This window comes from Gossypium hirsutum, chromosome D05 (assembly GCF_007990345.1).
Source record: "Gossypium hirsutum isolate 1008001.06 chromosome D05, Gossypium_hirsutum_v2.1, whole genome shotgun sequence".
NCBI lineage: Eukaryota > Viridiplantae > Streptophyta > Magnoliopsida > Malvales > Malvaceae > Gossypium > Gossypium hirsutum.
This window is the reverse complement of record NC_053441.1, coordinates 64,406,395-64,433,776: the sequence shown is the minus strand read 5'-3', so window position 1 is coordinate 64,433,776 and position 27,382 is coordinate 64,406,395. Positions and strand designations below refer to the sequence as shown.

At 31.7% G+C, this 27,382-nt stretch overlaps 4 protein-coding genes across 8 annotated transcripts in view; 3 read left to right on the top strand and 1 right to left on the bottom strand.

Moving 5' to 3' along the window:
* Positions 1-858: 858 nt before the first annotated feature.
* LOC107902198 (flavonol sulfotransferase-like) overlaps positions 859-27,382 on the top strand; it is a 29,655-nt gene continuing 3,131 nt past the window's right edge. The window contains exons 1-3 of one of the 4 annotated variants that reach the window (XM_041092528.1): positions 859-1,779; positions 11,271-11,411; positions 11,675-12,036. In XM_041092528.1, the coding sequence (XP_040948462.1) occupies positions 954-1,703 (750 nt within the window). In that variant the 5' untranslated portion in view covers positions 859-953 and the 3' untranslated portion in view covers positions 1,704-1,779; positions 11,271-11,411; positions 11,675-12,036. Of the gene's footprint in view, positions 1,780-11,270; positions 11,523-11,674; positions 12,037-27,382 lie in introns of those variants that run through there. The other 3 variants (XM_041092527.1, XM_041092526.1, XM_041092525.1) reach the window with 3 other exon arrangements.
* On the bottom strand, positions 2,098-3,716 carry LOC121216997 (uncharacterized). Of its 2 annotated transcripts, XM_041092530.1 has the most exons (3): positions 3,457-3,716; positions 2,413-3,125; positions 2,098-2,327 (listed from the first exon to the last, which is right to left on the bottom strand). In XM_041092530.1, exons 1-2 carry the CDS (start codon positions 3,568-3,570, stop codon positions 2,724-2,726), a joined length of 516 nt encoding a protein of 171 aa, XP_040948464.1. In that variant the 5' UTR covers positions 3,571-3,716; the 3' UTR covers positions 2,098-2,327; positions 2,413-2,723. The 2 variants fall into 2 exon arrangements, with proteins under 2 accessions (XP_040948464.1, XP_040948463.1); XM_041092529.1 differs by having other exon boundaries at positions 2,413-3,714.
* LOC107903472 (flavonol sulfotransferase-like) lies at positions 10,247-11,425 on the top strand. Its single transcript, XM_016829530.2, has one exon. The coding sequence runs from the start codon at positions 10,247-10,249 to the stop codon at positions 11,423-11,425; it is 1,179 nt and encodes a 392-aa protein (XP_016685019.2).
* LOC121217308 (cytosolic sulfotransferase 18) lies at positions 15,986-24,407 on the top strand. The gene is made up of 2 exons (XM_041092828.1): positions 15,986-16,556; positions 24,316-24,407. Exons 1-2 carry the CDS (start codon positions 15,986-15,988, stop codon positions 24,405-24,407), a joined length of 663 nt encoding a protein of 220 aa, XP_040948762.1.

Sequence of the window (27,382 nt, the reverse complement as noted above, 5' to 3'; positions counted from 1 at the left end):
ACCCCGTTTTTCATCTAAAAAAATGGTGTCAACAACTATTTTATAACATTTTATAATTAAGTGATAAAAATAATTTTAAATAATTTTTATTATTTTACTATACTCATTAATTTTTTAATCTAAAAAATTTTAAAAAAGAGATATCAATTATTTAAAATTACAAAAAAATACTATCTGAGTACCAAACAATTCTAAAATGCAACAAGATTAAAGATCTCAAAAGATAATTTTATAATATGAGAAAATGTTAACAAAATATAAAAAAAATAGAAATTATTTTGTAAAAAAATATAAAATATAGTGTAGCCTTTAATCTTAGGTTGTTAGTTAAAAGAGGATGGAGTCCCACATTGTCTAGGAATAAGCTGCAAACCTATTCATGACTCTGTATAAAAATTTGTTTTGTAAGTTTTATTTTTCACATTAAAAATAAAGATTTATTCTCGTAAATTTTTAAAAAAATTAGTCTATTGTTGTAATATTTTAAAAAATGACCTTTATTTAAAAATCAGTTTGAAGTATGTTCATCAGCATGTTTTTTTTATTTTCAGTTCATACCTATAATTATTTTTTACAGTGTAAATAATTTTGGTAGTGGGTCTTACTATGGCCTACTATCCGAGTGGAAGGTGACCCATCTGGTGTGCACTTGAATGGATGGGTCGACCAGCTCTGCCTTGTCTTCAAGTCGCTTACAAATGCGAGTTAAGTAGGGAGAATGAATGGAGAAGAATGCAACAGCGTGCAGACTGCACAATTTGATTTGGGAAACTGAGATAATGATGTTTTTTTTTCTTTTTCTTTTTCTTTATATTTTCATTTTAGTATTTCTTTATAAATAAAAAAATATCATTCCATCCACTGCCTCCTTATCAAAGAAAAAGAAGAGTGGCAGCCTATTTACAAAGCCATGCTCGTATAACATAGTATTTGCAGTCGTTAGCCTGTCCCTCATGGAATCCCATCTTGAGACACAAAATAGAGATGTGCTTCAAAAATCTTTTGAAGAGATGATATCTACTCTGCCTAAAGAGAATTGTTGGGGTTATTCCGAAGATCAATATCAATATCAAGGTTTTTGGTTCACCCCGCGTTTTCTACGAGGAGCGTTGTCGGCTCAACAACAATTCCAGGCTCAACCAACTGATATCATCCTTTGCAGCTCTCCAAGAACAGGCACAGCCTGGTTAAAATCCCTCACTTTCGCCACTATTACAAGAACTTCATACAATGATTCCACCACCCCTTTACTTTCCAAGATGCCCCATGATGTTGTGCCTTTCATGGAGTTCGATCATGCCCAGTTTTCCACTAATCGACATCTTGGAATTCCTCTTTTAGCCACTCATCTTCCTTATTCTTTCTTACCCAGATCTATAATTGATTCTGGTTGTAAACTTATTTACATTTGCAGGGACCCCAAAGATACATTTGTTTCATTGTATCATTTCATTGCACGGTACTACAAATCCCAAAATACTCAACCCATTCAACTTGATGAAGCGTTCGAATTGTTCTATGAAGGTGTAAGTCTGTATGGGCCTTATTGGGACCATGTTTTGGGGTACTGGAAAGCAAGTTTGGAACGTCCGGACAAGTTAATGTTCTTGAAATACGAAGATTTGGTTGAAGATACTGTTTTGTATCTTAAGAAAACAGCAGAGTTTATGGGTTATCCTTTCTCGTCAGAGGAACAACAATAAGGGGTGCCTGAAAACATTGTGAAGATGTGCAGTTTCGACAATTTAAGTGGCTTGGAAGTAAATAAAACCGGGAGACATCGTGAAACGGAAAATAGCATTTTCTTCCGGAACGGGAAGGTTGGAGACTGGAAGAATTATTTGACCACTAAAATGGCTCAACGTTTAGACCAACGAACAATGCAAAAGTTGAGCGGTTCAGGTTTAAGTCTCTAATTGAAGATCTATAATCTATGTATCATCCATTGTTGACTTAAAACATGATTAGGGCTCGGTATTATTTCTTTTAATAATATTACCTTCAAATAAGATCATCTTGGTTGACATTTGTAATTATCCATTATCTTATTTCTTAAATCTTTAGTTGGAGCTCGATGGTAGAACAAAGCTAAGCATATAATAAAAAGTTGTCTTCCCCATATGAATATTGTAACAAATATATAAATAGGACAGACAAATTATAAAGTAAAATCAACAATCTACTAATAACTACTCCACCTATCCCTTCTATATAATAATTAATTAATATTAGATACAAAGAAGAAAATTTGCAAAAAAAATCACCAAATCTTTTCCCCTTTGTTTTTCCACTTCAATGCCCTGTTGGAAACTCACAATTCCCGTATGCTGCAATTAAAAAAAATAAAGAAATTAGAGCAGTTCAAGGGTCGAATCGAGCGAGAAAAAATTATGAGGGAAAAGAATAACATACTAGGATGTTTGGTGACCACATAAGCCGCACCACCGAACTCGCATGTGTCAGTCGCATGTGTGTTCTTCTGATAATAACTATTGAAAGCGTATGAAACATGTGCTTCGAGTGTGTTCAAATTATAACACGTCGCGCCAAGTTGAATAGGGCTACAATCAGCCTCACCCTCTCCGCAAGCATAATCCAACGCCGCTTGTAACTTCTTCTCATCGGCTTTCCCGTTCGCAACGCACCACGTCTGACCTACTTTTGCCTTCGATACTTCTCCGACTACCGGAACCTGACTCGTGTTGGTGTTGACCGGTGTTGACTCACCGGTTTTCGCCTCCTCTTTGGTTAATGGTATGGTATATACTTTTAGGCCGAGTTTGGGGTGTTACAACAACAATCCTTTCCACCTCTCTCGGAACCTCCTCTATCCAGTTCATTGCCTGATCGTGCTTCCTACCCTCCACCGCCATCACATGTGTCGCCTCATTCACTTCTCTAGGTACAAATCTGAACTCTAAAGTCCTGAATCTAGTGTTTCTCCCTTTAATTGCTGAAATGATAGTACTGAAACTTGATCTGTCCTCCTCTCCCGATTGTAGTTTCCGAATGATGGTCAAAGCATCCCCTTCAACGCACACATCTTGAAACACTAACTCTTCCGCAAAGGAGACTGCCTTCAAACATGCTCTTGCCTCTGCCATGGTCGAGTCCACAACATTCTCCCACGAGTAAGTGCACGATACCATAACCAACCCCTCCTTATTTCGTGCTATAATACTCGAATGTGATAATCGCAATTGTTGTTGAAAAGAAGCATCAAAATTAAATTTGATAATCTCCCCCTCTGGTGGCTTCCAACTAAGAGGCCTTGATGTATGCACAGGACAAGAAAACTCATTTAACTGCTCTATTTCTAGCATGTATAAACCCGATAACATCTTGGATCTGATCCCTAACCCCCTCATGGTACAGGAAAATTTTGTTACGGTTATGCCAGATAGCCCAAAAAGAAATAACAAGCAATCTACATACCATTATACTGCATTTCATTACCTCCTCCTTTAACCATTGTTTCCAATTTTGTTGCATGTTTACTGCTAAGAGCTTCACCCCAATTCCCTCCAGCACTTGCTTTGATAAGGCACAATCACGAAACAAGTGAGCCATCGATTCCTCTTCTGCCTGACAAATAGGACAAAGTACATAGATAGCAAACTTTCGCAAAAAATAATGATTTTAAAAAAAAAATTATTATTGCTTGTGAAATTTGGAATATATATATAAAGAATGAGTGACGTGGGAAAAATGTGACTCACTTTAATGATTATTCATACAATACATTCAATAAATGTGATATCTAAATATATATAAGGGTGAGAGAAAATAGCAAAGTGTGTGTTTTAATTTTATTTTTAATATATAATTACTTATATAACTCTATTGATATTTTACTTTTATTTATTTGATATATTAAGTATTTGATTAAATTGATGTCATAAGTTAATTGAGATTTCTTTACAAAAATAATATAAAAATAATTAATTACGAAAATAGGTTAGAGAAAAATTATTTACGAAAATGTGTGTTTTGAATAGTCCCTATTGGTGCCACTTGACACACCGACGACACCACCTCATTTTCCCCATTCATCAAACAACTATAGGTTTTTTTTTTTAAATGGTTCTGCCATTATAGGTTGAGTACTTCTAATGCTTCTATTTTGTTGTTCAAATTTCCATGTTAAAATCTAGCTCATTTAAAATTTGACTGACAACTTGAATAGGATTAAAATCGTGGGCTTCATAACTTTCCTTTCTTTTTCTTTTCATGTTGAATGCTTCAATTTTTTATTTTATTTCATTTCTCTTCTTCTCCTTAATTGAAAACCCTAGCTGACATACTCAATAGCCATTGATTTCGGTGTTTATGGTGGCCTTTCGTGCCAATTTTGACACCAAAGAAGAGATTTTCTCCTTCTCGTTGACTTCTACCGTTCATATCTCCTAGTAGCCGGCTCCAAATCTTCTAAAATAATGACCAAAGCTTCGAACTACTCTTTCTTCGACCTCCATTTTGCACTACCGAATATTCACCAGTCGGAGATATGTTGTTTCCCACAGTTAAACACACCACCTCACCATTTAGATCATCGAATGAAGTCACGGAGCTTTGAACCCAAACAGAGTTACGGGCTTCCACCCCTAACATATTTTTTTTCTTTTTTTCATTTTAGATCACTTTTTTTTAAAAATATATCAATGCCACTTGACACACTGATAACACCATTAAAAATATATATTTTTGTTCTCTAGTATACCCATATTTTCTCGGGTATTTTTCAAAAAATACATAACGATGCCACCTGATACAGTGGCGGTACCAAAAAAATTATTTTAAAAAAAAAACCTCATGATTGCCTTGATTTTTTTAAATAAATAGCCTGTTTTCGTAAATAATTTTCCCTTGACCCATTTTTGTAACTACTTTTTTTATATTATTTTTGTAAATAAACTATTAATTGGACAGTTAATTGTATTATTTTGCGCTTTTTTACCCCAACAATACAAAAAAAATCAATAACTTAAATGGTATGCCCACCAAATTATTTACTAAAATGGTATGGTTTGAAAAGTAACCCTAGGTGGTGCTTGAGAAGGTGGCGACACCACCCAACTTTATCCCTAAAATCATCACGCCATCATTAGGCCATTATAAGGTTATTAAAAAACAAATATTTTATTGGCGGTGTCACCCTATACAGCGACATCAGTATGAAGAACAACTGGGTAAAATATAGGGAAAATACGTGTTTTAAAAAATTGTTTTTAATGGGTAGAGGGGGAAAGTCAAGCTACACCATTGTTTGTACAATAAATAGTAACTCGGGACTAAGAAGCATGAAAAATGGGAGTCAAAAGGGGAGATTTCAAGCTTGAGAAAGAAGAAAAATGGGTGACCCCGTGATTCCGTGATTGTTCGATCATGTTCGCCGTAGGCGGTCAAACGGTGTCACCTGACCCAATTTTTTGTGTTATGTCCCTATTTTGTTATTCCACTTAACCCACTATATATAACATGGTAAGCTATCAGGTTTATAAAATAGACATTTTAAAAACACTTCTTGTATTTTAATTGAAAAAAAAAACTTAGTCTATTTCTGAAAAACTTTAGAGTTAAAAGAAAACCATTTAAATTTGCAAACTTATGTACATGAGTTTACCTTGTTGGAAAAACAGTTTGAAAAACATAGTGGAAAATAAATTTAGGGAAAAACTAAAATTTTAAAAAATTTTCAAAACAATATTTTGGTTGTGATATCAAAAATAATAAATGCTTAATTAAAATTGTACCTTTTTTATTCGTTTAGGATGAACGCATCAACCAAGTAATATTCTCTGCTATCCTCAAGCTCACGTCTGCCGAGTGTGGGCTCGCTTCGAATAAAAAAAATTCACAAAAATTACCAGTGGGGTAATTTCATAATTTCTCTAAACTTTTGGGTTAAGTTGTAAATCAAAAAAATATCTCTCGAAATTTTCTAGAATAATCTCCTTAGAGAATTTTCCTTCTACAACTTTCTCTTGAATTCAAGTGTATCAAATTGTAACGCCCCAAAAAGTTTGAGTGTCTGATTGTTGGATTCAATGGTTAATGTGTTCGAGGTCAAAGGTTCAAGTCACGTTTTAGAAGTTTTGCTATTTAAATTTAAACTAACCTCTATTCCTAAGCTATTGACTTAAATTTAATTCCATGTGAATTTATATCAAGAATGAGCTTACTGGTTCAATGATTAAGCTTTTGTGTATCCTTTAGTTTGGTGTTTGAGTCTTGGTGTAAGCGTTAGAGAATATTTTTGCTAAATGTCAGAATTTGGATTGGTGGTTAAATTCAAAAAATGTTCTTTTTTTGTTCGTTTCTTTTCCTTTGATTTTGTTTTAAGATTTGAAACTTCCTTAAGATTTGAAATGATATAACATCAGTGACAAACTTACAGCATACAAGACTGCGAAAAGCTCAAATTGCGTTAGACTCCAGTCTGTTGATTCATTCGTCATAAGCAATGTTGTTGCTACCATCAATACAGCACCAAAACGATAGGATAACACGGTGACAGATCCCAAAACAATAGGATAACAATTGGTGTCGTCTTTCCCACGGGCACCACCACCCAAACCCGTATTTAACCCATGTTATCGCATGGGAAAAATATTTTGGTGGTGCCTATCAACAACGCTGCACCATTTAAAATTTTTTTAACTGTTAGTTGTTTGTGTCAAAATTTAGGGGTGGTGCCGTCTATGCATCACCCTCCACCAGCCCAAACACCTCATTTCCATAATTAATCGAGGTGTGTACCATTTTAGGGTTTTTTACAGGAATAATTTTTAAAAAAATTATATACTGAAATAGGTTGTCAGATAGATTATTTACGGAAATTGTATGGTTTTTGTAATGGCGCTTATCTCAGAGGCGCCAATAAATATTTAATATTTTTTTAATGGCGCCTATCCAATGAATATTTTATATTAAATTTTCTTCTTTTAATAAAATATCATTAATTTTTTCCCAGGTCAGTATATGACCCGGTATAATATAAAGTATTGGCGCCTATCTCAGAGGCGCCAATGGTGGTGCCTATCTGACAGGCGCCAATGGTAGGACCCACAGCTGGTTATTTTTTTCCTATATATATATATCCCGAACACAGACAGCTGGTTATTTTATTTACAAAAAAGGCAAAAAAAATCATTATATAAATACACAGTTGACTATTTAAATTGCAAAGGCAAAAAAAATTGATAAATAAAATGTCAAAAAATTGATATAAAAAAATTAAATGAGTTAACGGCAACTATGTTCATATTATATAAAAATTAAATGAGTTAACAACAACTATATGATTAAAAGAGTTAGTTATGATTAAAATTTTAATAAAATCATTTTTATTTTTTTTATAAACTTATATGTTAAACTCACCAAATACTAAACTAAACACAACAATTTATAATTTAATCCTAAATTATTAATAAATTAATTTTAAAATAATTACAAACACAAAAATTTATAACATAATTCTAAATTACTAACAAATTAATTTTAAAATAATTATAAAAATTTATAACATAATCCTAAATTACTAACAAATTAATTACAAAGAGTCGGTTATGATTAAACTTTTAATAAAATGATTTTTAATTTTTTTTAAACTTATATGTTAAACTCACCAAATATACTAAACTAAACACAACAATTTATAACTTAATCCTAAATTACTAATAAATTAATTTTAAAATAATTACAAACACAAAAATTTATAACAAAATCCTAAATTACTAACAAATTAATTTTAAAATAATTATAAAAAGAAAAAAAGATTACACTATTCATTGTCGCCTTCCTATGAGGCGCAATTAGTGGCGCCTATCTGACAGGCGCCACCCAAAATTCCGTTTCTCACCCGTATTTTACCCGTTGACCGTATTTTGACCCGTATTTATATTTAAATATTTTTAATAAAAATAAAAAATTAATATTTTATTCAAACCAAAAAATGGGTAAATTACCAAAATAGTCACTTTTGTTTGACTCAGGTTACATTTTAGTCACTTATGTTTGAAATGTTACGTTTTAGTCATTTATGTTATCGTGTTGTAACATTTTAGTCACTGAGTCGTTAATTGTCGACAATGGTGTAACGGTAAGTTGATGTAGCACGTTAATCATCATTTTAAACGAAAATTTTAGGTTAAATTCTACAATTGGTTCCTATATTTTTTCATTTTCAACAATTTAAAAAATTTCTTTTATGTTCTTCTAACTTTTTTTTTCCATTCTCTTATGCTTCTCCCTCTACTTTCCTCCATTCTTCATTTCTTTTAACATAGTTTTTCTATGCTTTCCATTTGTAACTAGTCCACAAGCTCACCTCACTCGAAAAAATTAAATTGTTCAAAAAAATAAAACATAGAAAAACTACGTTGAAAGAAATGGAGAAGGTAGGAAAACAAAGGGAGAAGCATAAGAGAATGGAAAAGAAAGAAAGTTAAAAAAACATAAAAGAAAAAAATTAAATTGCTCCAAACGAAAAAATATGAGGAGCGATTGTATAAATTAACCTAGAATTTTTGTTTGAAATGATGATTTAACGTGCCACATCAGTTTACTGTTACACCGTTAACAGAAACTAACGGCTTAGTGACTAAAATGTTACAATGTGATAACATAAGTGACTAAAACGTAACATTTCAAACATAAGTGACTAAAATGTAACCTGAGCCAAATAAAAGTGACTATTTTGGTAGTTTACCCAAAAAAATTAATAATAAAATATTCATTGGCGCCTCTGAGATAGGCGCCATTAAAAAAAACAACCCATTTTGGTAAATAATCTATCTGACAACCAATTTCAGTATTAAATTTTTTAATCTATATCTGTAAAAAAAACCCACCATTTTAGATATCTTTATATTATATATGTGAAAAAAAACCTCGCCATCTCTCTCCTTCCACCCCACCTGCCACATTACAACGCCCCATAAATTTATTTTGTATTTAATGACCGTATATGGTCCTTTTTCATCAGGTTTTTTTATTTCCCGAATAATGGCGCCGCCTCTCTCACATCCTCCACCCTTAAAAAATATTTTTTACCCCATATAATTTTGTAATGATATTTCGATGATTAAGTCAGAAAAAAAAATGGTACCGCCTCATCCATGCCCTCCACGCCTATCACTTTTGCAAACATATCATTTTGGTAAATAATAATATTGGTATACCATTATGGTATCTAATTATTTTTTTTATATTACCCAAGTAAAAAGGCCACAATATTGTGGATATTGCTCGGATAATCCCATTCAAATGACATATGACAATTCTTAGCTAGAACTATCATACCAAGATAATTGGTGGCCTTATTTCTAGACCGTCCGACCCATTTGACTTCAACCTTTGAAAATGAATCAGGCATACCCACAATATTATTAAAACAATATAGATTTACCTTTTAACTCAATAGTTTTTTACTTTTAACCTTAGAAAAGATAAATATTTATCAAAACAACGTAGTAACTCGAATTTTGTAATTCATATCTGAGTTAAACTGAAAATTTTAATTTTTTTTCGAGTTGATCCGAATAACTCAAATCATTTAATTCAAAAATTAAATCTTTTATCAATTTTGAAATTAAATCGAATTTTACTCACTCTGATATTATAATATAAATTTTTTTAAAAAATAAACGCTTATATTTGCAAATCCTTCAAATGGAGTTGGGCAGTACTATCTGAGTCAAAAATGATGCATCGGGTGTACAATTGAATGGATGGGTCGATCAGCTTTGCCCGATCTTTATATTCGCAAGGCCTTCAAATGATGAAATATAAAATATGATGTAGCATTTAATCTTATATTGTTAGTTAAAACATGATTGAATCTCACATTGTCTAGGAACAAACTGCAAACTTATTCATGAGTCTATATGTACACATATTTCACATCCCACATTACTTAAGAAAACAAGGAAAATGAAACTTTGCGTCTATATAAAAATCTGTTTTATAAATTTTATTTTTCACATTAATTGGTGGCACAAAAAATTTAAAAGAACGGTGTTGTCACTTTAGATCTCGTAAATTTTTTTTAAAAAAAGACTTATTTTGGTAATATTTTAAAAACTGACATTTATTAAAAATTTAACTTGGAGCACGTCTATCAACATATTTTTAAATTTTCGATCCATAACGATAATTATTTTTGGAGGGTCCATTTTCGTATATAATTTTAGAAATTGACATCATCGGTACTATGCCCCTACTATCTAAGTGGAAGGTGTGAAGCATGGATGAGTCAACCAGCTCTGCGCTGTCTTCAAGTCCTTACAAATGCGTATTAATTAGGCGACAGCGAGCAGACAGCGCAATTTCATTTTTGTTGATTGTCATTTTAGTATTTCTTTACAAAAGAAAAAGAAGAGTGGCAGCCTATTTACAAAGCCATCCTTGTAACATCGTATTTGCACTCATTAGTCTGTCCCTCATGGAATCCCATCTTGAGAAACAAAATAGAGATGTGCTTCAAAAATCTTTCGAAGAGATGATATCTACTCTCCCTAAAGAGAATTGTTGGGGTTTTCCTGAAGATCAATATCAATATCAAGGTTTTTGGTTCACCCCGCCTTTTCTACAAGGAGCATTGTCGGCTCAACAACAATTCCAGGCTCAACCCACTGATATCATCCTTTGTAGCTCTCCAAGAACAGGCACGACCTGGTTAAAATCCCTCACTTTCGCCACTATTACAAGAACTTCATACAATGATTCCACCACCCCTTTACTTTCCAAGATGCCTCATGATGTTGTGCCTTTCATGGAGTTCGATCATGCCCAGTTTTCCACTAATCGACATCTTGGAATTCCTCTTTTAGCCACTCATCTTCCTTATTCCTTCTTACCCAGATCTACAATTGATTCTGGTTGCAAACTTATTTACATTTGCAGGGACCCCAAAGATACATTTGTTTCATTTTATCATTTCATTGCAGGGCACTGCAAATCCCAAAATACTCAACCCATTCAACTTGATGAAGCGTTCGAATTGTTTTATGAAGGTGTAAGTCTGTTTGGGCCTTATTGGGACCATGTTTTGGGGTACTGGAAAGCAAGTTTGGAACGTCCAGACAAGTTAATGTTCTTGAAATACGAAGATTTGGTTGAAGATACTGTTTTGTATCTTAAGAAAACAGCAGAGTTTATGGGTTATCCTTTCTCGTCAGAGGAACAACAACAAGGGGTGCTTGAAAACATTGTGAAGATGTGCAGTTTCGACAATTTAAGTGGCTTGGAAGTAAATAAAACCGGGAGACATCGTGAAGGGAAAGGAAATTTGGCGACGGAAAATAACATTTTCTTCCGGAACGGGAAGGTTGGAGACTGGAAGGATTATTTGACCACTGAAATGGCTCAACGTTTAGACCAACGAACACTGCAAAAGTTGAGCGGTTCAGGTTTAAGTCTGTAATTGAAGGTTCAATAATCTATTTATCGGTTTACCCTTTTAATGTCGTTTTAATTAGAGTTTGTAATTTTAATAATATCATATTTAAAATTTTCTGAAATATTGTTTATTATATATTTTAAAAATTAAAATTTTATAAATTGCCATTGAAGTAAAAACTAAGCATATAATAAAAATTTGTCTTCCCATATGATTTATTTTGATTTCAATTTTATTTTTTATTTTTAATTATGTGTTTTGTTTTTCACGAAGAAATTGAGATTTTGCATGAAGAGGTCCGAGATAGTTGTCATATCGCAACAAAGGGGAGATCGCCCGACATAGCTAGAGGAACTTTTCAAGCGAATCGGGTAATCTCCGAATAAAGTTTGTGTGTGCCTGTGTGGGGGGTAGTATGCTTTTTAGTTACTTTTTGTATGTGTTGTGTTTGTATTCGAACTTCTAGAAATATAAGTGATTGGTTAAGTAGTATGTAAATAGTATTATATTGTGAATAGGTAAAAGTATGTTAAGCATACCAAATGATAAATAAATACACAAAAAGCACGAATGTTAATTGAATTGTAGGTTGTAAAAATGATAAATTCAGTTAATTGAATCCATGTATTGAATCACCTAAGGATGACGTAAAGTATTGTTTGGTAGACATTTTCGAGCTAAAAAGCTAACTCGATAAAAAGTTTAACCCAGATTAAAATGCTAAACACAAACTTGATCCAACCAACCAGTATTAATTTTTTTAGATTATTTTTTATATAAAATAAATTTTAAAAATATAATACATAAAATAAAACTAAAATTGTTTTAAAAAATATTTCCTAACAAATTGGAAATATTAAAAAAAAAGTGTTTATACTTAAATAACAATAAGATAGTTGCAACTTAGCAAGCAAATTACTCTAAAATAGTAGCAAAAGTAACAATAAAACAAGAGTTATACAATAAACAAACAATAATAAAAAAATAGTAGCAATATAATAGCGAAATGAAAACAAAACAACAACAAAATAGAAAGTTTAGACTGGTTCAGGTTGGGCTCGGGCCAAAAAATCCTACTTGAGGCTCGGGCCTTTTAGAAAATGGGCTTTATTTTTTATCTAAGCCCATTTTTGGGGGCCTATATTTTGCCCAAATCCTCTCACTTTTTGAGCGGACTTTGGGGCCTAGGCAGGTGGCTCAGCCCATGATCAAGTCTAATTAGTACATATTAATGAATAGAAGAAGTAGGGTTGAAAATGAACATAGCAGTTGATGAACAGTTTATGAATAATTTAGTTTTTATTCATTTATGTTCGTTTATTAATCTAAATAAATGAACATGAACAATATTTTGAGGCTCGTTTATTAAACGAACTAAAAACGAACAAAGCTTGTCTTCATTTATGTTCATAAACAAGCTTGTTTATGTTCATTTGAAACTTGTTTAATAGATCATTTAAAGCTTGTTTAATAAACCATTCAAAGCTTGTTTATTGTTCTATTGGTATAAATTAATAAAATTATTATGGTGTGTGTGCTTATTTTTTTAGTTACAATATAATTATTAATATTTATATTTGATTATTTTATATTTAAAAAGATTATATATATGTTTATTTATTGTTTGTTTGTTTGCTAATATTCATGAATATTGTTTGCGAATATGTTTATTATATATTCATGAACATGTTCGTTTAACTTAAACAAACGAATATAAATACACATAATTTTAAATAAATGAACACGAATAAGCATTTTGAAATTCTTAACGAATACAACCTGAACACAAACAAGCTTAAAAATAAAGAAACAATCATAAGTAGAGATTCATTCGTTCAAGCTCGATTCATTTACAGTCCTAAGAACATACCCTAGATCCAAGCTCGATTCATTTCCTTTCCCAAAATTTTTCCTCTTTCCCCAACCCGTGAACGATTAGTCATTTCCGCCACAGGTGGACAATGGTCAGTGGTGTCGCTCATCTCTCTCCCTCTACCCCACCTACCATGTTACAGCTCCCCATAAATTTATTTTGTATTAAATGATCGTATATGATCTTTTTTTTACTAAGTTTTTTCATAACTCGAATATTGGTGCCGCATCTCTCCCACCTTCCACCCTTAAAATATATATTTTTCATCTCATATCATTTTGTAATGATGTTTTGATGATTAAGTAAAAAAAAACATGTTGCCACATTTTCCATGCTCTCCACCCCTAACACCGTTGCAAACATACCACTTTAGTAAAAAATTGTATTGGCATACCATTATGGTATTTAATTATTTATTTATATTACCCAGGTAAAAAAAGCCACAATATTATTTAACTATATGAACAATATAATAGTTTTGACTTTTAACTTTAAAAAAGATAGACATTTATCAAAATGACGTAATAACTCGAATTGTGTATTTCATATTTGAGTTAAGCTGAAAATTTTAATTTTTTTATTCGAGTTAATCCAAATAACTCGAATTATTTAAATTAAAATTTAATTTTTTTTATCGAATTTTTTGATCGAATCAAATTTTACTCATCCTTATATTATAATAAAAAAAATAAACTCTTATATTCGCAAGGGCTTCAAATGAAGTTGGGCAGTACTATCTGTGGCGTTGTACCAATAAAGGCCCATTTCTGAAATTATTTATGGAAATAGGTTGCTTCTAAAAATAATTATAGGTATGGATTGAAAACACAAAAACGCATTGACAATGACATGTTTTTCCTCGTGTTAGACAAAAACGCGCTAACGTTGATGCAATTTTTTGAAAATTTATGAGAATAAGTCTATATAAAGACCCAAAGTGGCAACACTATTTTTTTGTGTGCCACCAATTAATGTGGAAATAAAACTTACAAAACTTATCTTTATGTAGACCCAAAGTCTCATTTACCTTATTTTCTTAAACAATGTGGGATGTAAGATATATGTTTATATAGATTCATGAATAAGTTTATAGCTTATTCCTAGATAATGTGGAATTCTTTCCTCTTTTAACTAACAACTTAATGCTACACTATATTTTATATCTTTTTACAAAACAATTTCTATTTTTTATTTTTTAAATTTTCTCATATTATAAAATTACCTTTTGAGGTTTTTAATCCTGTTGCATTTTAGAATTGTTAGCATAGACAAAACGACCATGATAAAAAAAGAAAAAGAAATACAATTTGCACATACAAAACTTATAAATGCAATAATCTTCTATTCATTTTTAAATGTTCGAAGTTAATATTAATGCAATTCTATTTTTTAAAAATAATTTTCTATTATTTCAATTTAGAAGATATACATAAAATATAATATTTATTTTTCATATTTTTATATCTAGATTATATTACATTAGTAGTCACTTAACTATGATTTTTTTACTATTTAATTATATAAAAACTTACAAAATGATCTTTCAGCTATTAGTATTATTTTTTGGTCACTCAATTATCTTGAATTTTGAGGTATGTAGCAACAACAACAACAACAAAAAAGAAGCCAAATTTGAATAATTGAATAACAATTTTGTAATTTTTTTTTTCAGAAACAGATGATTCAAAAAGACATAATTAAATGACTATTTTATAACATTTTATAATTAAGTGCTAAAAAATAATTTTAAATATTTTTTTATTATTTTACTATACTCATTAATTTTTTAATCTAAAAAAATTTAAGAAAAAAGAAATATCAATTTTTTAAAATTACAAAAAAAATATTATCTGAGTGCCAAACAATTCTAAAATGCAACAAGATTAAAGATCTCAAAAGATAATTTTATAATATGAGAAAACATTAACAAAATATAAAAAAATAGAAATTATTTTGTAAAAAAATATAAAATATAGTGTAGCATTTAATCTTATATTATTAGTTAAAACATGATGGAATCTCACATTATCTAGGAACAAGCAGCAAATATATTCATGAGTCTATATATACATATATCTCAAATTCCATATTACTTCAAAAAAACAACTGAAATAAAACATGGGGTCTATATAAAAATTTATTTTGTAAGTTTTATTTTTCACATTAATTAGTGGCACCAAAAAATTTAAAAGAACGGTGTTGCCACTTTAGATCTTATAAATTTTTAAAAAAATTAATTTATTTTTGTAATATTTTAAAAAATAACCTTTATTAAAAATTTAACTTGAAACACGTTTATCAACATATTTTTAAATTTTCAATCCATAACAATAATTATTTTTGGAGGGGTCATTTCGGAAAATAATTTTAGAAATTGACCATCACTGGTACTATGCCCCTACTATCTAAGTGGAAGGTGACGCATGGAGGGGTCGACCAGCTCTGCCCTGTCTTCAAGTCCTTACAAATGCGTATTAAGTAGGCGACAGCGTGCAGACTGCGCAATTTCATTTTTGTTGATTGGGGAAATAATTGAGGTAATGATTTTTTCTTTTTCTTTTTCTTTATATTTCATTTTAGTATTTCTTTATATATTAAAAAATATCATTCCATCCCACTGCCTCCTTATTAAAGAAAAAGAAGAGTGGCAGCCTATTTACAAAGCAATTAATCCTTGTAATATAGTATTTGCACTCATTAGCCTGTCCCTCATGGAATCCCATCTTGAGAAACAAAATGGAGATGTGCTTCAAAAATCTTTCAAAGAGATGATTTCTACTCTCCCTAGAAAGAGTTGTTGGGGTCTTCCTGAAGATCAATATCAATATCAAAGTTTTTGGTTCAGCCCGCCTTTTCTACAAGGAGCATTGTCGGCTCAACAACAATTCCAAGCTCAGCCAACTGATATCATCCTTTGTAGCTTTCCAAGAACAGGCACAGCCTGGTTAAAATCCCTCACTTTCGCCACTATTACAAGAACTTCATACAATGATTCCACCACCCCTTTACTTTCCAAGATGCCTCATGATGTTGTGCCTTACATGGAGTTTGATCATGCCCAGATTTCCATTAATCGACATCTTGGAATTCCTCTTTTAGCCACTCATCTTCCTTATCCTTTCTTACCCAGATCTATAATTGATTCTGGTTGTAAACTTATTTACATTTGCAGGGACCCCAAAGATACATTTGTTTCATTGTATCATTTCATTGCACGGCACTGCAACTCCCGCAATACTCAACCCATTCAACTTGATGAAGCGTTCGAATTGTTTTATGAAGGTATAAGTTCGTATGGGCCTTATTGGGACCATGTTTTGGGGTACTGGAAAGCAAGTTTGGAACGTCCAGACAAGTTAATGTTCTTGAAATACGAAGATTTGGTTGAAGATACTGTTTTGTATCTTTTTTATCAGGTTTTTTTTAACCTAAAAACTGGTGTAGCCTGTCTCACATCTTTCACCATTATGATGTTTTGATGATAAGTCAAAAAAAAAATGGTGCCACATTTTTCATGCTCTCCACCCCTCAACACTGTTGCAAACATTTCATTTTGGTAAATAATTGTATTGGCATACCATTATGATATTTAATTATTTATTTATATTATCCAGGTAAAAAAGCCACAATATTATTTAATTACATGAACAATGATTTTGATTTTTAACTTTAGAAAAGATAAACATTTATTAAAATGATGTAATAACTCGAATTGTGTATTTCATATTTAAGTTAAACTGAAATTTTTGATTTTTTATTCGAGCTGATCTGAATATTTCAAATAACTCGAATTATTTAATTCAAAATTTAAATTTTTATCAAATTTTTTAATCGATTCGAATTTTACTCATCTCTATATTATAATATAAAAAATAAACTCTTATATTTGCAAGGGCTTCAAATGAAGTTGGGCAATACTATCTGGGCATAGTACCAATAAAGGCCGATTTTCGAAATTATTTATGGAAATGGGTTGCTTTTAAAAATAACTACAAGTATGGATTGAAAACCCAAAAACGCGATGAGGACATGTTTTAAAAAAATTAGACTAATTATTATAATATTTTAAAAAATGACATTTATTAACAAATCAATTTGAAGTATGTCCATCAGCACTTTTTTTAGTTTTCGGTTCGTTAATAATTTTGGAAATGGATCTTACTATGGCCTACTATCTGAGTTTAGAGGTGCTCATGGGCCGGGCCGGGTCGGGTTTGGGTCGGGCCCATAAAAAAATTTCGGCCCAGGTCCTAGGCCCGGACCCGGCTCGGCCCGAAATATGGGCCTAAATTTTTGCCCAAGCCCGGCTCGGGAAAAAATCATAAGCCCAGGCCCAGCCCGGCCCATTTTATTTTAAAAATTATAAAATATTTAAAAAATATTTTAAAATTAAAAAAATTAAAAAAAGTATTTTAAAAATATTTTAAAATTTAAAAAAAGTATTTTAAAATTAAAAAAATTTAAAAAAGTATGTAAAAAATATTTTAAAATTAAAAGAAATAAATATATTTATTATATCGGCCCGGCCCGGGCCGAAAAAGTGTTGCTCTAGGCCCGACCCGTTTTTTAAACGGGTCTCTTTTTTGCCCAAGCCCATATCTCGGGCCTATATTTTACCCAAACCCTCCCATATTTCGGGCGGGCCGTCGGGCCGGGCCGGGCGGGCCGCCCGACCCATGAGCACCTCTATCTGAGTTGTAGGCATCGGGTGTGCACTTGAATGGAAGGTGAGGCATCTTGGAGAATCAATGGAGAAGAATGCAACAACGTGCAGACTGCACAATTTCATTTTTGTTAACTGGGGAAACTGAGATAGTGATGTTCTTCTTCTTTTTTCTTTATATTTTCATTTTAGTATTTCCTTATATATTAAAAAATATCATTCCATCCACTGCCTCCTTACAAAAGAAAAAGAAGAGTGGCAGCCTATTTACAAAGCCATCCTTGTAATATAGTATTTGCACTCATTAGCCTGTCCCTCATAGAATCCCATCTTGAGAAACAAAATTGAGATGTGCTTCAAAAATCTTTCAAAGAGATGATAATTTGTATGAATGCAGAATGTCATTTTTCGAGAATGATCATTTTTTAATGCTTAGGTTGTCATTACTCGCTGTTCGTCAAGGTTCTATCACTGATGCTTGTTCAGCTGGTATCTTTGACAGTAAAACCAAAGAAATAGTCGCAATTTAGACTATTCTTTCTCCAATGCTTCTAACCCTTAAGTTGGTTAGTTCTAAACAATAGCCATGTTTCAAGTCCTCGTACTATTTAGAAGCTTTTAGAGTAATATGCAGAACTCCTTCTGCTTGAATATTATCAGTCCATTAATCGTTATTTCAATGAAAAATGCTTGAAAAAGATTATCAAAATAGACAAGATGAAATTTTGTCGAGAGCAAAGCTCGAAATGAATGAATCAATCAAGATAGCAAATTTTGCTAGAATAAAAAATATGAATAAATTAATCAAGATGGCGTTTTTTTGTCAAAAATACAAAAAATGAATAAAATGGAAGTAGGTGCCCCAGATATCGTAGCATGAGCTTCTCTGCCCCAAGCTCCTTGAAGACCCTTCTGAACTTGATATTTGTCTAGAAGTTCTAGAAAACTTTGTTGATGCCCCGCGATGTAGCATCCCTCCTTCTTGTTAATTTAGGAGAGGACAAGACTACCACATGCCCCACGTTTGATAGAAATTTGAACTGCCCATTTCTAGGTTTTCAATTCAAAACCCCTTTGGTCTCAAGGTGCCCTTTGCGGGTTTTCACATTGGCCTTTCCTTTTTCTTTTTCATTTTTCTTTCTTTTTTTTCGTTTGTTTTTTTCAAGTGAAGTATTTATTGCTTGAATCAGAAATCTCAAGATTAGGCAAGTTCTTGCCATCCATTCTGGTCAATATCGACGCTTCTTCAGATAAGGCCTTCCACATAAGGTTCTTTCTAGTTTGGCATCCACTTTCTTCTGAAGTCCTTTTGTATGGGAAGGATCTTCTTCGATATCAAGTCCCCCTCATGGAATTCTCTGGAGCGAACCCTTTTTTGGTGAACTCCTATCATTTGCTTTTGGTACATTTGACCATGACGGATAGCTTTCAACCCTTACTCTTCGATCAAATTTAACTGATCATATTGAGCTTGGATCCATTCTGTTTTATCCAACTTCAACTCTGACAAGATTCGAAAGGAAGAAATATCACCTTCGATGGGTAAGACTGCCTATATTCCATATACCAATGAGAAATGAGGTGCCCCGGTAGAGGTTTTTTTATTTTTTTGTCTCTTTTGTTTTTTTTGTTTTGGTTTTTTTTGCCTCTACTGAATCGTTCATTTTGGGGCGACATGGTGTTAATCTTGAACAGACTGCAAACTTCTGATGTCGTGAGGTTGTTCAAATTCAATGCCTTGTCTAATATGATCCTTTTTTGCTTTCCATATTGACATATGATTCTTCAAGAAATTTGCTGATTGTCAGCTTTGTGATATTGGCATATGAAACAACCTCTACCCACTTTATGAAGTAATCGAAGACCACAAAGATGAATCGATAACCACCAGAAGCTTTTGGCGAGGTCGGCCTAATGACATCCATGCCCCTCATAGAGAAAGTCTATGGAAAAGTCATAACATGAAGAGAAAAAGGAGGCACATAAATTTTGTCTCCGTAAATTTGGCACTTGTGGCGTTTCTTGGTATAACTGATGCAATCCCTTTCCATGGTGGACCAGCAGTACCCAAATCTCATGATTTGCTTGGCCATTACAAAACCATTAGCATGTATTCCTTAGACACCCGTATAAACCTCTTCCAAGATCTTCTTAGCCTTAAGAGCGTCCACCGTCTTAGTAGCTCAGGCATATCTTGATACGATCATGTGAAAACATCTTTGAATTCTTGGAGTAACTCAATGACGTCTCGTTTTGTCTCTGCGGTGATACAGGCTCTGATCTTGACCTCTTTCTCTTCTCCTAAGCTCACAATTTCCAACTAATTTTTTTGAAAGGTAGGATCTATTTCTCGACTGTTCTACCATCCTTAACAAATCAGGAGATAAACTACAGTCTTGGTCGTCTTCAAAGTCTTGAGGTTCCTCTGGACACATATCTTGCTCAAAAGGAGATTAAGAGTCAATAGCAGTGTCGCTCATATCATTGATATCTAGAGACCTATTATAGGAATGAAAGAAGACTCGAAGAACCAATGAATCAAAGGGTAATTATCTGTGTGGTATGAGTATGAATGAAATTGAAGAAACAAAAGAATGTTTGCCAAAACAAGACACAAAGATGCATTTCGTTGAAATAAAAAATAGTGGACATGCGCATTTTTCACAAAAGAATTTTCTATTGCTCCTATGCTTAGAGCAATAAGAGCGTTCCAAATGTTACTCTGAAACGGTCCTAAAAAATTACAAGAATCTCCTCCATAGTCTCATTGTTCAGAACGCCTCTAGGGATGTAGAAACAAATTCTTGATGGTTCTTTTGTTTTTGTTTGTTATTCAGTTTTTTCTTCAAAGGTACAAACATCTTTCCTTCCGAACCATTTGTATCTTCAAAGAATTCCAATTCTTTATCATCCATCAAGCTTTGTACTAGAGTTCTGAACTCACGTGCTTTTGGATTTTAGGAAATTTATTGTATGCAATGAAATGTAATGTTGATGCATGAATGCGAAAAGAGACGTTGATTTTTGGTTCAATTATTAGAACAACTTTACTAGAAAAAAAATATCTTTACATAAAGTGGATATATATACGGTTTTGCCCTCATAGGTGGATACATTCGTTCTTCTTCTTCATTGGAGTGTTTAAGATAAATCTCACGAACTCTTGAAAAGGGCATCTCTTTTATCTCCTTTTTGCTTGATCCGGGCCTCGACTCGTTGCTCACTCATCCTCGTGATGCTCGTTGGCTTCTCTTTAAGAAAGTTCAGCGGCTCTCGAATAATCTTTGTCATCTTGAATCCTCAGACAACGGAGCAATAGTCGTGTAGTCCTCCATTAAACTATCATCATTCTCTTATCACGTTTTCTTGGACCATATTCAGACAACCGTATTGTCATCCACTTTATCAAGAAACTCATTTTCTTATGACAAGCTCTCTATTTAGCGACTGAGTGTGAATCAACACCTCTTTTTTTATGATGAAAATGCAACGCAATCATAACCAAAACACAATGAAACGGGTTAGTACAAAGCAAAAGCAAACAAGAAAAATAGAGTACCTATTCGGGTAACCACTAAAGGTTTGAAGTGTCTCTACCTAGGGTGGGCTCCTAAGGTCTTCTACATGCGGTTTGGTTCTAAAGTAAGGGTACCTGAACCAGCAGATTCCTCAATCCTTACCCATTATAGGCTCATACGGACCGAGTTCAGTTCAGGGGAATACATTTCCCTATGGTTGCACGGAGATGAAAATCTCACGAAGACATAGGTACGGATGTATCCCGAAAGCGATCCACTATCCTGCACGGAGGTGAAAACTTCACGAAGGACTAGTTTCTCACTCCCACTTAAAAGGATGTGACCAATGGTCATGCAATGCAATGTGGTGAAAGATACCAAAACTTATACTAACATAGCAATTATAAACCATAATGGTAAAAACGAATGAAATACAATGAAATGATCGTATATTTAAACCAAACTTTTGATTTTTGACAAAAAGACAAAAAATAATCAACACGTGGCTTGACTCTCTTTTTACCTCCCCAGCGGAGTCGCCAAGCTGTTGACACCATTTTTGGAGAAAACGGGGTCGACTTGGATTTTGAAAATGAAAACGAATATGGGAGTCACCACCAATCCTTTTTGATGAGGTGTGATCGGTTCACCTCGAAAAGTAGTTGTTTTTAATAAACGATTTGATTTTATTAAAACAACAATTTTGGTCCACGAAATTCAGAAAAACGGGTTTGGGAGTCGGTTACGCACGAGGAAGGATTAGCACCCTCGGTACGCCCAAAATTGGTACCTAGTTGATTAATTAGTGTCTTAATGTCGAAGATTGAAAACTTTAGAGAGTTTTAAAAATACGATCCTAAAAAATTTGGAATAATATGGGTTTAAATTCAAGAGGATATTTGGCTATTTGGTCGAACGAGAAATTGAAACCCAGCGCGTTAGGGCACACTTTCTCGAATTTCCAAAAGCAAAATATTGCCATTATTATTTTTTAGAGAAATCTTCATATCGAGAAAACAACATGTCATATCCAATACATTAGGACACAACGTATCGAATTCCCGATACGAGGATACATGCCGAAAAATTTACTTGTTGAAAAGATATTTAGCTATCTCGGGGTTTTAAAAAGGATCATGCCCAGTAAGTTAGTAACAATCTTTTCTTAATTTCCTGAGATCATTTAAAAACTTAAGTTCGAAAAGATTCGTGTATTTAGATTTATCGGGAAAATCGAAAGCCCGTAAGTTAGGGTACGACCTTCTCGAATCTAAACACGAAATTTTACTTATTCAAAAGTCATAATTTAAAAGGATACTTTGCTATTTAGGTTAAACGAGAAATCGAAACCCAGCACGTTAGGGCACGTTTTCTCGAATTTCCAAACGCAAAATATTGCCTTGTTTTCAAAATTTTCTTTTTACAGATTTGGGTAAAAATGTAATATTAAAATTGATATATGAATAAAATATTACGCTAATGAATGACAATAATATGAAAACACGAATAAACGAATTACAGTACATGACAGCAATAATCACATGAAGCATGTCACTTTAATATCAATATTAACAATCAAGGAAAACGAAACAAAATAATATATAAAACAATTTGGAGTGATAGCATAAAACAATTTAAAGCAAATAATATGTAAAACAAATTAAAAGGAATAATATTCAAAGCAATTTAAAATTAAATAACATATAAAACAATTTAAAATAATATGTAAAAAGTTTAAAATAAATAATATGTCAAAAGGAATCTTAAATGAATAATATGAAAACAAATTTTATTTTTTAAAAATGATAATGAATGATGTGCATAAAAACAATTCCAAATAAATAATATACATATGTAGTTTAACATAAATAATATACATATATAAATTTAAAATGAATTATAGATTAACATAGTTTAAAATGCATAATATATATAAAACTTAAAATAAATAATAATAGAACAATTTAGAATAAATAATATAAAGTTTAAAATAAATAAATAAATTAATTAATTACAAAAATAAAAGTGAAATCTAACAAATTTGTGACTAAATCGGGACAAAAATGAAATAAAAGGGTAAAAATCATAATAAAATAATAAATAGGACTAAAAACAAAAGACGCACAAAGGTCAAGCACCAAATGCGTAATAAGACCCAAATTCAGACACGTGTCCATTTTTCAAAGCGTCAATGGACCAAGGACTAGATTGAAATGCGCCGTAAATTTTGGGGTCAAATTTATAAAATAAATAAATAAGCAAAAGGACTAAATTAAAAATAACAAGAATTCGAAAGGGCCAAGGGCATAAATATACCATTGAATGAAAACACACGGATCCCCCTGGAGCGGGTCAGGTCGCGTGGGTTAAAGCTCAAAACGACGCCGTTTTGGGGCTATTGAAGCCAGCCCTAAACGACGTCGTTTAAGGGGGTTTATAAAAGCCAAATTTTTTTTAAGATTTCATTCTCCTCACATTCTTTAAAAAAAAACTAAAACACTCTCTCAACCTCTCTTGCCCTCTCCAAACTCCGGCTGAATTTCGACCGCTCGTCGCCGCGCCGACCGCCGTAGACGGTGGCCGAAAATTTCAAAAGGTATTTTTTTTACATATTCGATGTACGTATATATATTCTTTTTTTAAAATAGAAAGAAAATAAAGAGAAGAAAAAAAATTCGTAGATCTAGAAATAAAATAAAAACAATCTTTCTATTCTGTTTTTTGATTTATTATCGTGCGTAAAAAAAAGTACAATGAAATCATTTTGGCTTTTATAGCCAATATTAAGACTGTTTGCTTCTATTTTTTTGTCCTTTTCTGCTTGGTGTTTTTGTTGTTGTGTGTTTATTGCTCTCTACAGGTGTCAGAGGCATGGCAGAGGCTGTGATAGGCCAACGGCGGTGGTGGCTGGTAGCAGGAGGAGCGGCAGAGGCGCGGGAGGCATGCGGCTAGGGTTTTTTTCTTTCTTTTGGTTGAAAAAATTTTTAAGTTTGTGGGCTAGGGTTATGTTTAGTTTGGGCTTGTAAAAGTTTTTGGTTTGTTGGGTTTTTATTCTATTTGCCTGGGCCCGGGCGAAAATTGGGTCTTACATACATTATAATTCATTTACCAATTAACCTTTAATAATAATAATTTCTAACTTATATGCTAAGGTCATTCTTGTCAAATACCTCCCACTAGAATTAATAATGGTCTATTTGCCACATAAAGCCTTTAAATTAAAAGAACAACTATTATTCGGCCCTATTGAATTTAACCCTTAAATTTTCATTTTATGTGATTAAATCCTTTCATTTAATCAGACACTTAAACGATAAAATTAAAATACGAAAATTTCACGCAAGCAAATTCACACATAATAGACATGGAAAATAATATTAAAATATTTTTCTAATTCGGATTTGTGGTCCCGAAACCACTGTCCGACTAGGGTTTAGACCGGGCTGTTACATATATATACCTTAATACATATATCAAATATACTCACACCACATACTTAAGTGTCAAAAATTCATAATTCAGACACTACCATGACCATATATATACCTTACCTTATAAGTACTATCCATAAAAGATTAAATGATGATCAAAATATAATCAAGCCATAACTCAACCAGAACCTAACATAGATACAAAATGCTTAAGCCATTTTCGCATGGCTTTAATACATACATTTTCTAAAATAAGTTATTTCCCAACCAACCTATACATGCCATAATTTCAAAAGAGATTTCAGCTTATAAAATACCGTAGTTGGTCGATAGTGTGATAGACTTTACTGACGATCCCCGAGCTCGTAACTACTTCAAGATCTATAAAACAGAGGTACACAAATACAAATACACAGTAAGCTTTATAAAGCTTAGTAAGTCGTAAGCATAATTAATATTTAACTAGTAAGAACTAAAGGCGCATAGTTAATATACAAAGATATAGTAACGACCTAAAATCCGTGGGCACCAAAAAAGTACATTATCGGGCCTCCGTCTTACTAAAGTGAGTCATAAATAATTATTAGAAGTAATTATGAGTTTAGTTGAGTGCTTAATTAGGTATTAATTAGGTGAATTTAGTCTAATTAAGAATAATTACAAAAAGGGATCGAATTGAATAAAGAGTGAAAATATAATTATAGAAAGTAAAAAGGGCTAAAATGGCAATTAAGCCATTTAGCAAAGTTGAGGCGGCATAAAGGGAATAAAATCTAAGATTTTATTTTTTTTAATTATATAATTAATGATATTGAATTATAATTTATATTATATTAATTTATGATAATTAAGTTATAATGATATTATATTATTAAATAAATCAAAATATGCCAATTGTATGGTATGATAAAATTTTAAGTAAAAGATATTTACTAATTAAATTATTATATTAAATTGTTGTTGTAATTATTATTATTGTTATATTATGGAATAAATTAAGAAAAGATAAATGTAAGGTGTAAAAATTATACATGTGTCATGCATATATTTATACACTTGTAAAATAAATATATAATTACTTAAAATTTAAGTATAAAGATATTTATAAATATTAATTAATTAAATATAAAATAAATAAGTAAAATGGTGCCAAAGGAAGATAAAGTTGTACAAATGTAGCAAAGTATTGAGTAGGGTTTATGTTGAATAAATGATGGAATTGAGGGTTTATTTGATAGAAATTTTGATTGGAATTGAATAAAGGATTGAATTGTAAACTAAACTATAATTTTGAGTTTTAGGGATTAAATTGAAATAAATTTGAAATTATGAAAATATGATAAAAATTAGCAAGAAATTGAGTAGCAAAAAGGTATGAATTGAGAAAGAAAAATACATAGGTTTAGTTAGGATTAAATTGGAGTTAAAGTAAAAGTTAGATAAAAATTTCAGCAATTAAATTGTGTTGTGCTAATGATTGTGAAATTATATATATGTTTATTGTTTGTTTGTTTGTTTGCTAATATTCATGAATATTGTTTGCGAATATGTTCCTTATATATTCATGAAAATGTTTGTTTAACTTAAATAAACGAATATAAATATACATAATTTTAAATAAACGAACACGAACAGGCATTTTGAAATTCTTAATGAATACAAACTGAACACAATCAAGCTTAAAAATAAAAAAAACGAACATAAATAGAGATTTATTCATTCAAGCTCGATTCATTTACAGCCCTAAGAACATATTCTAGATCCAAGCTCGATTCGTTTCCTTTCCCAAATTTTTTCCTCTTTCCCCAACTCGTGAACGATTAGTCATTTCTGCCACAGGTGGACAATGGTCAGTGGTGTCGCTCATCTCTCTCCCTCTACCCCACCTACCACGTTACGATTCCCCATAAATTTATTTTGTATTAAATGATCGTATATGATCTTTTTTTAATTAGTTTTTTCATAACTTGAATATTGGTGCCGCATCTCTCCTACCTTCCACCCTTAAAATATATATTTTTCATCTCATATCATTTTGTAATGATGTTTTGATGATTAAGTAAAAAAAACATGTTGCCACATTTTGATGATTAAGTAAAAAAAAACATGTTGCCACATTTTCCATGCTCTCCACCCCTAACACCGTTGCAAACATACCACTTTAGTAAAAAATTGTATTGGCATACCATTATGGTATTTAATTATTTATTTTATATTACCCAGGTAAAAAAGCCACGATATTATCTAACTATATGAACAATATAATAGTTTTGACTTTTAACTTTAAAAAAGATAAACATTTATCAAAATGACGTAATAACTCGAATTGTGTATTTCATATTTGAGTTAAACTGAAAATTTTGATTCTTTTATTGAGTTAATCCAAATAACTCGAATTATTTAAATTAAAATTTAATTTTTTTATCGAATTTTTTGATCGAATCAAATTTTACTCATCCTTATATTATAATAAAAAAATAAACTCTTATATTCGCA

Coding starts and splice junctions, on each gene's coding strand:
- LOC121216997 (XM_041092529.1), bottom strand. CDS start 3,368: ATGAGGGGGTTAGGGATCAGATCCAAGATGTTATCGGGTTTATACATG.
- LOC107903472 (XM_016829530.2), top strand. CDS start 10,247: ATGGATGAGTCAACCAGCTCTGCGCTGTCTTCAAGTCCTTACAAATGC.
- LOC121217308 (XM_041092828.1), top strand. CDS start 15,986: ATGGAATCCCATCTTGAGAAACAAAATGGAGATGTGCTTCAAAAATCT. Junction 16,557..24,315: donor GTTCGAATTGTTTTATGAAG/GTATAAGTTCGT, acceptor TGCTCTCTACAG/GTGTCAGAGGCATGGCAGAG.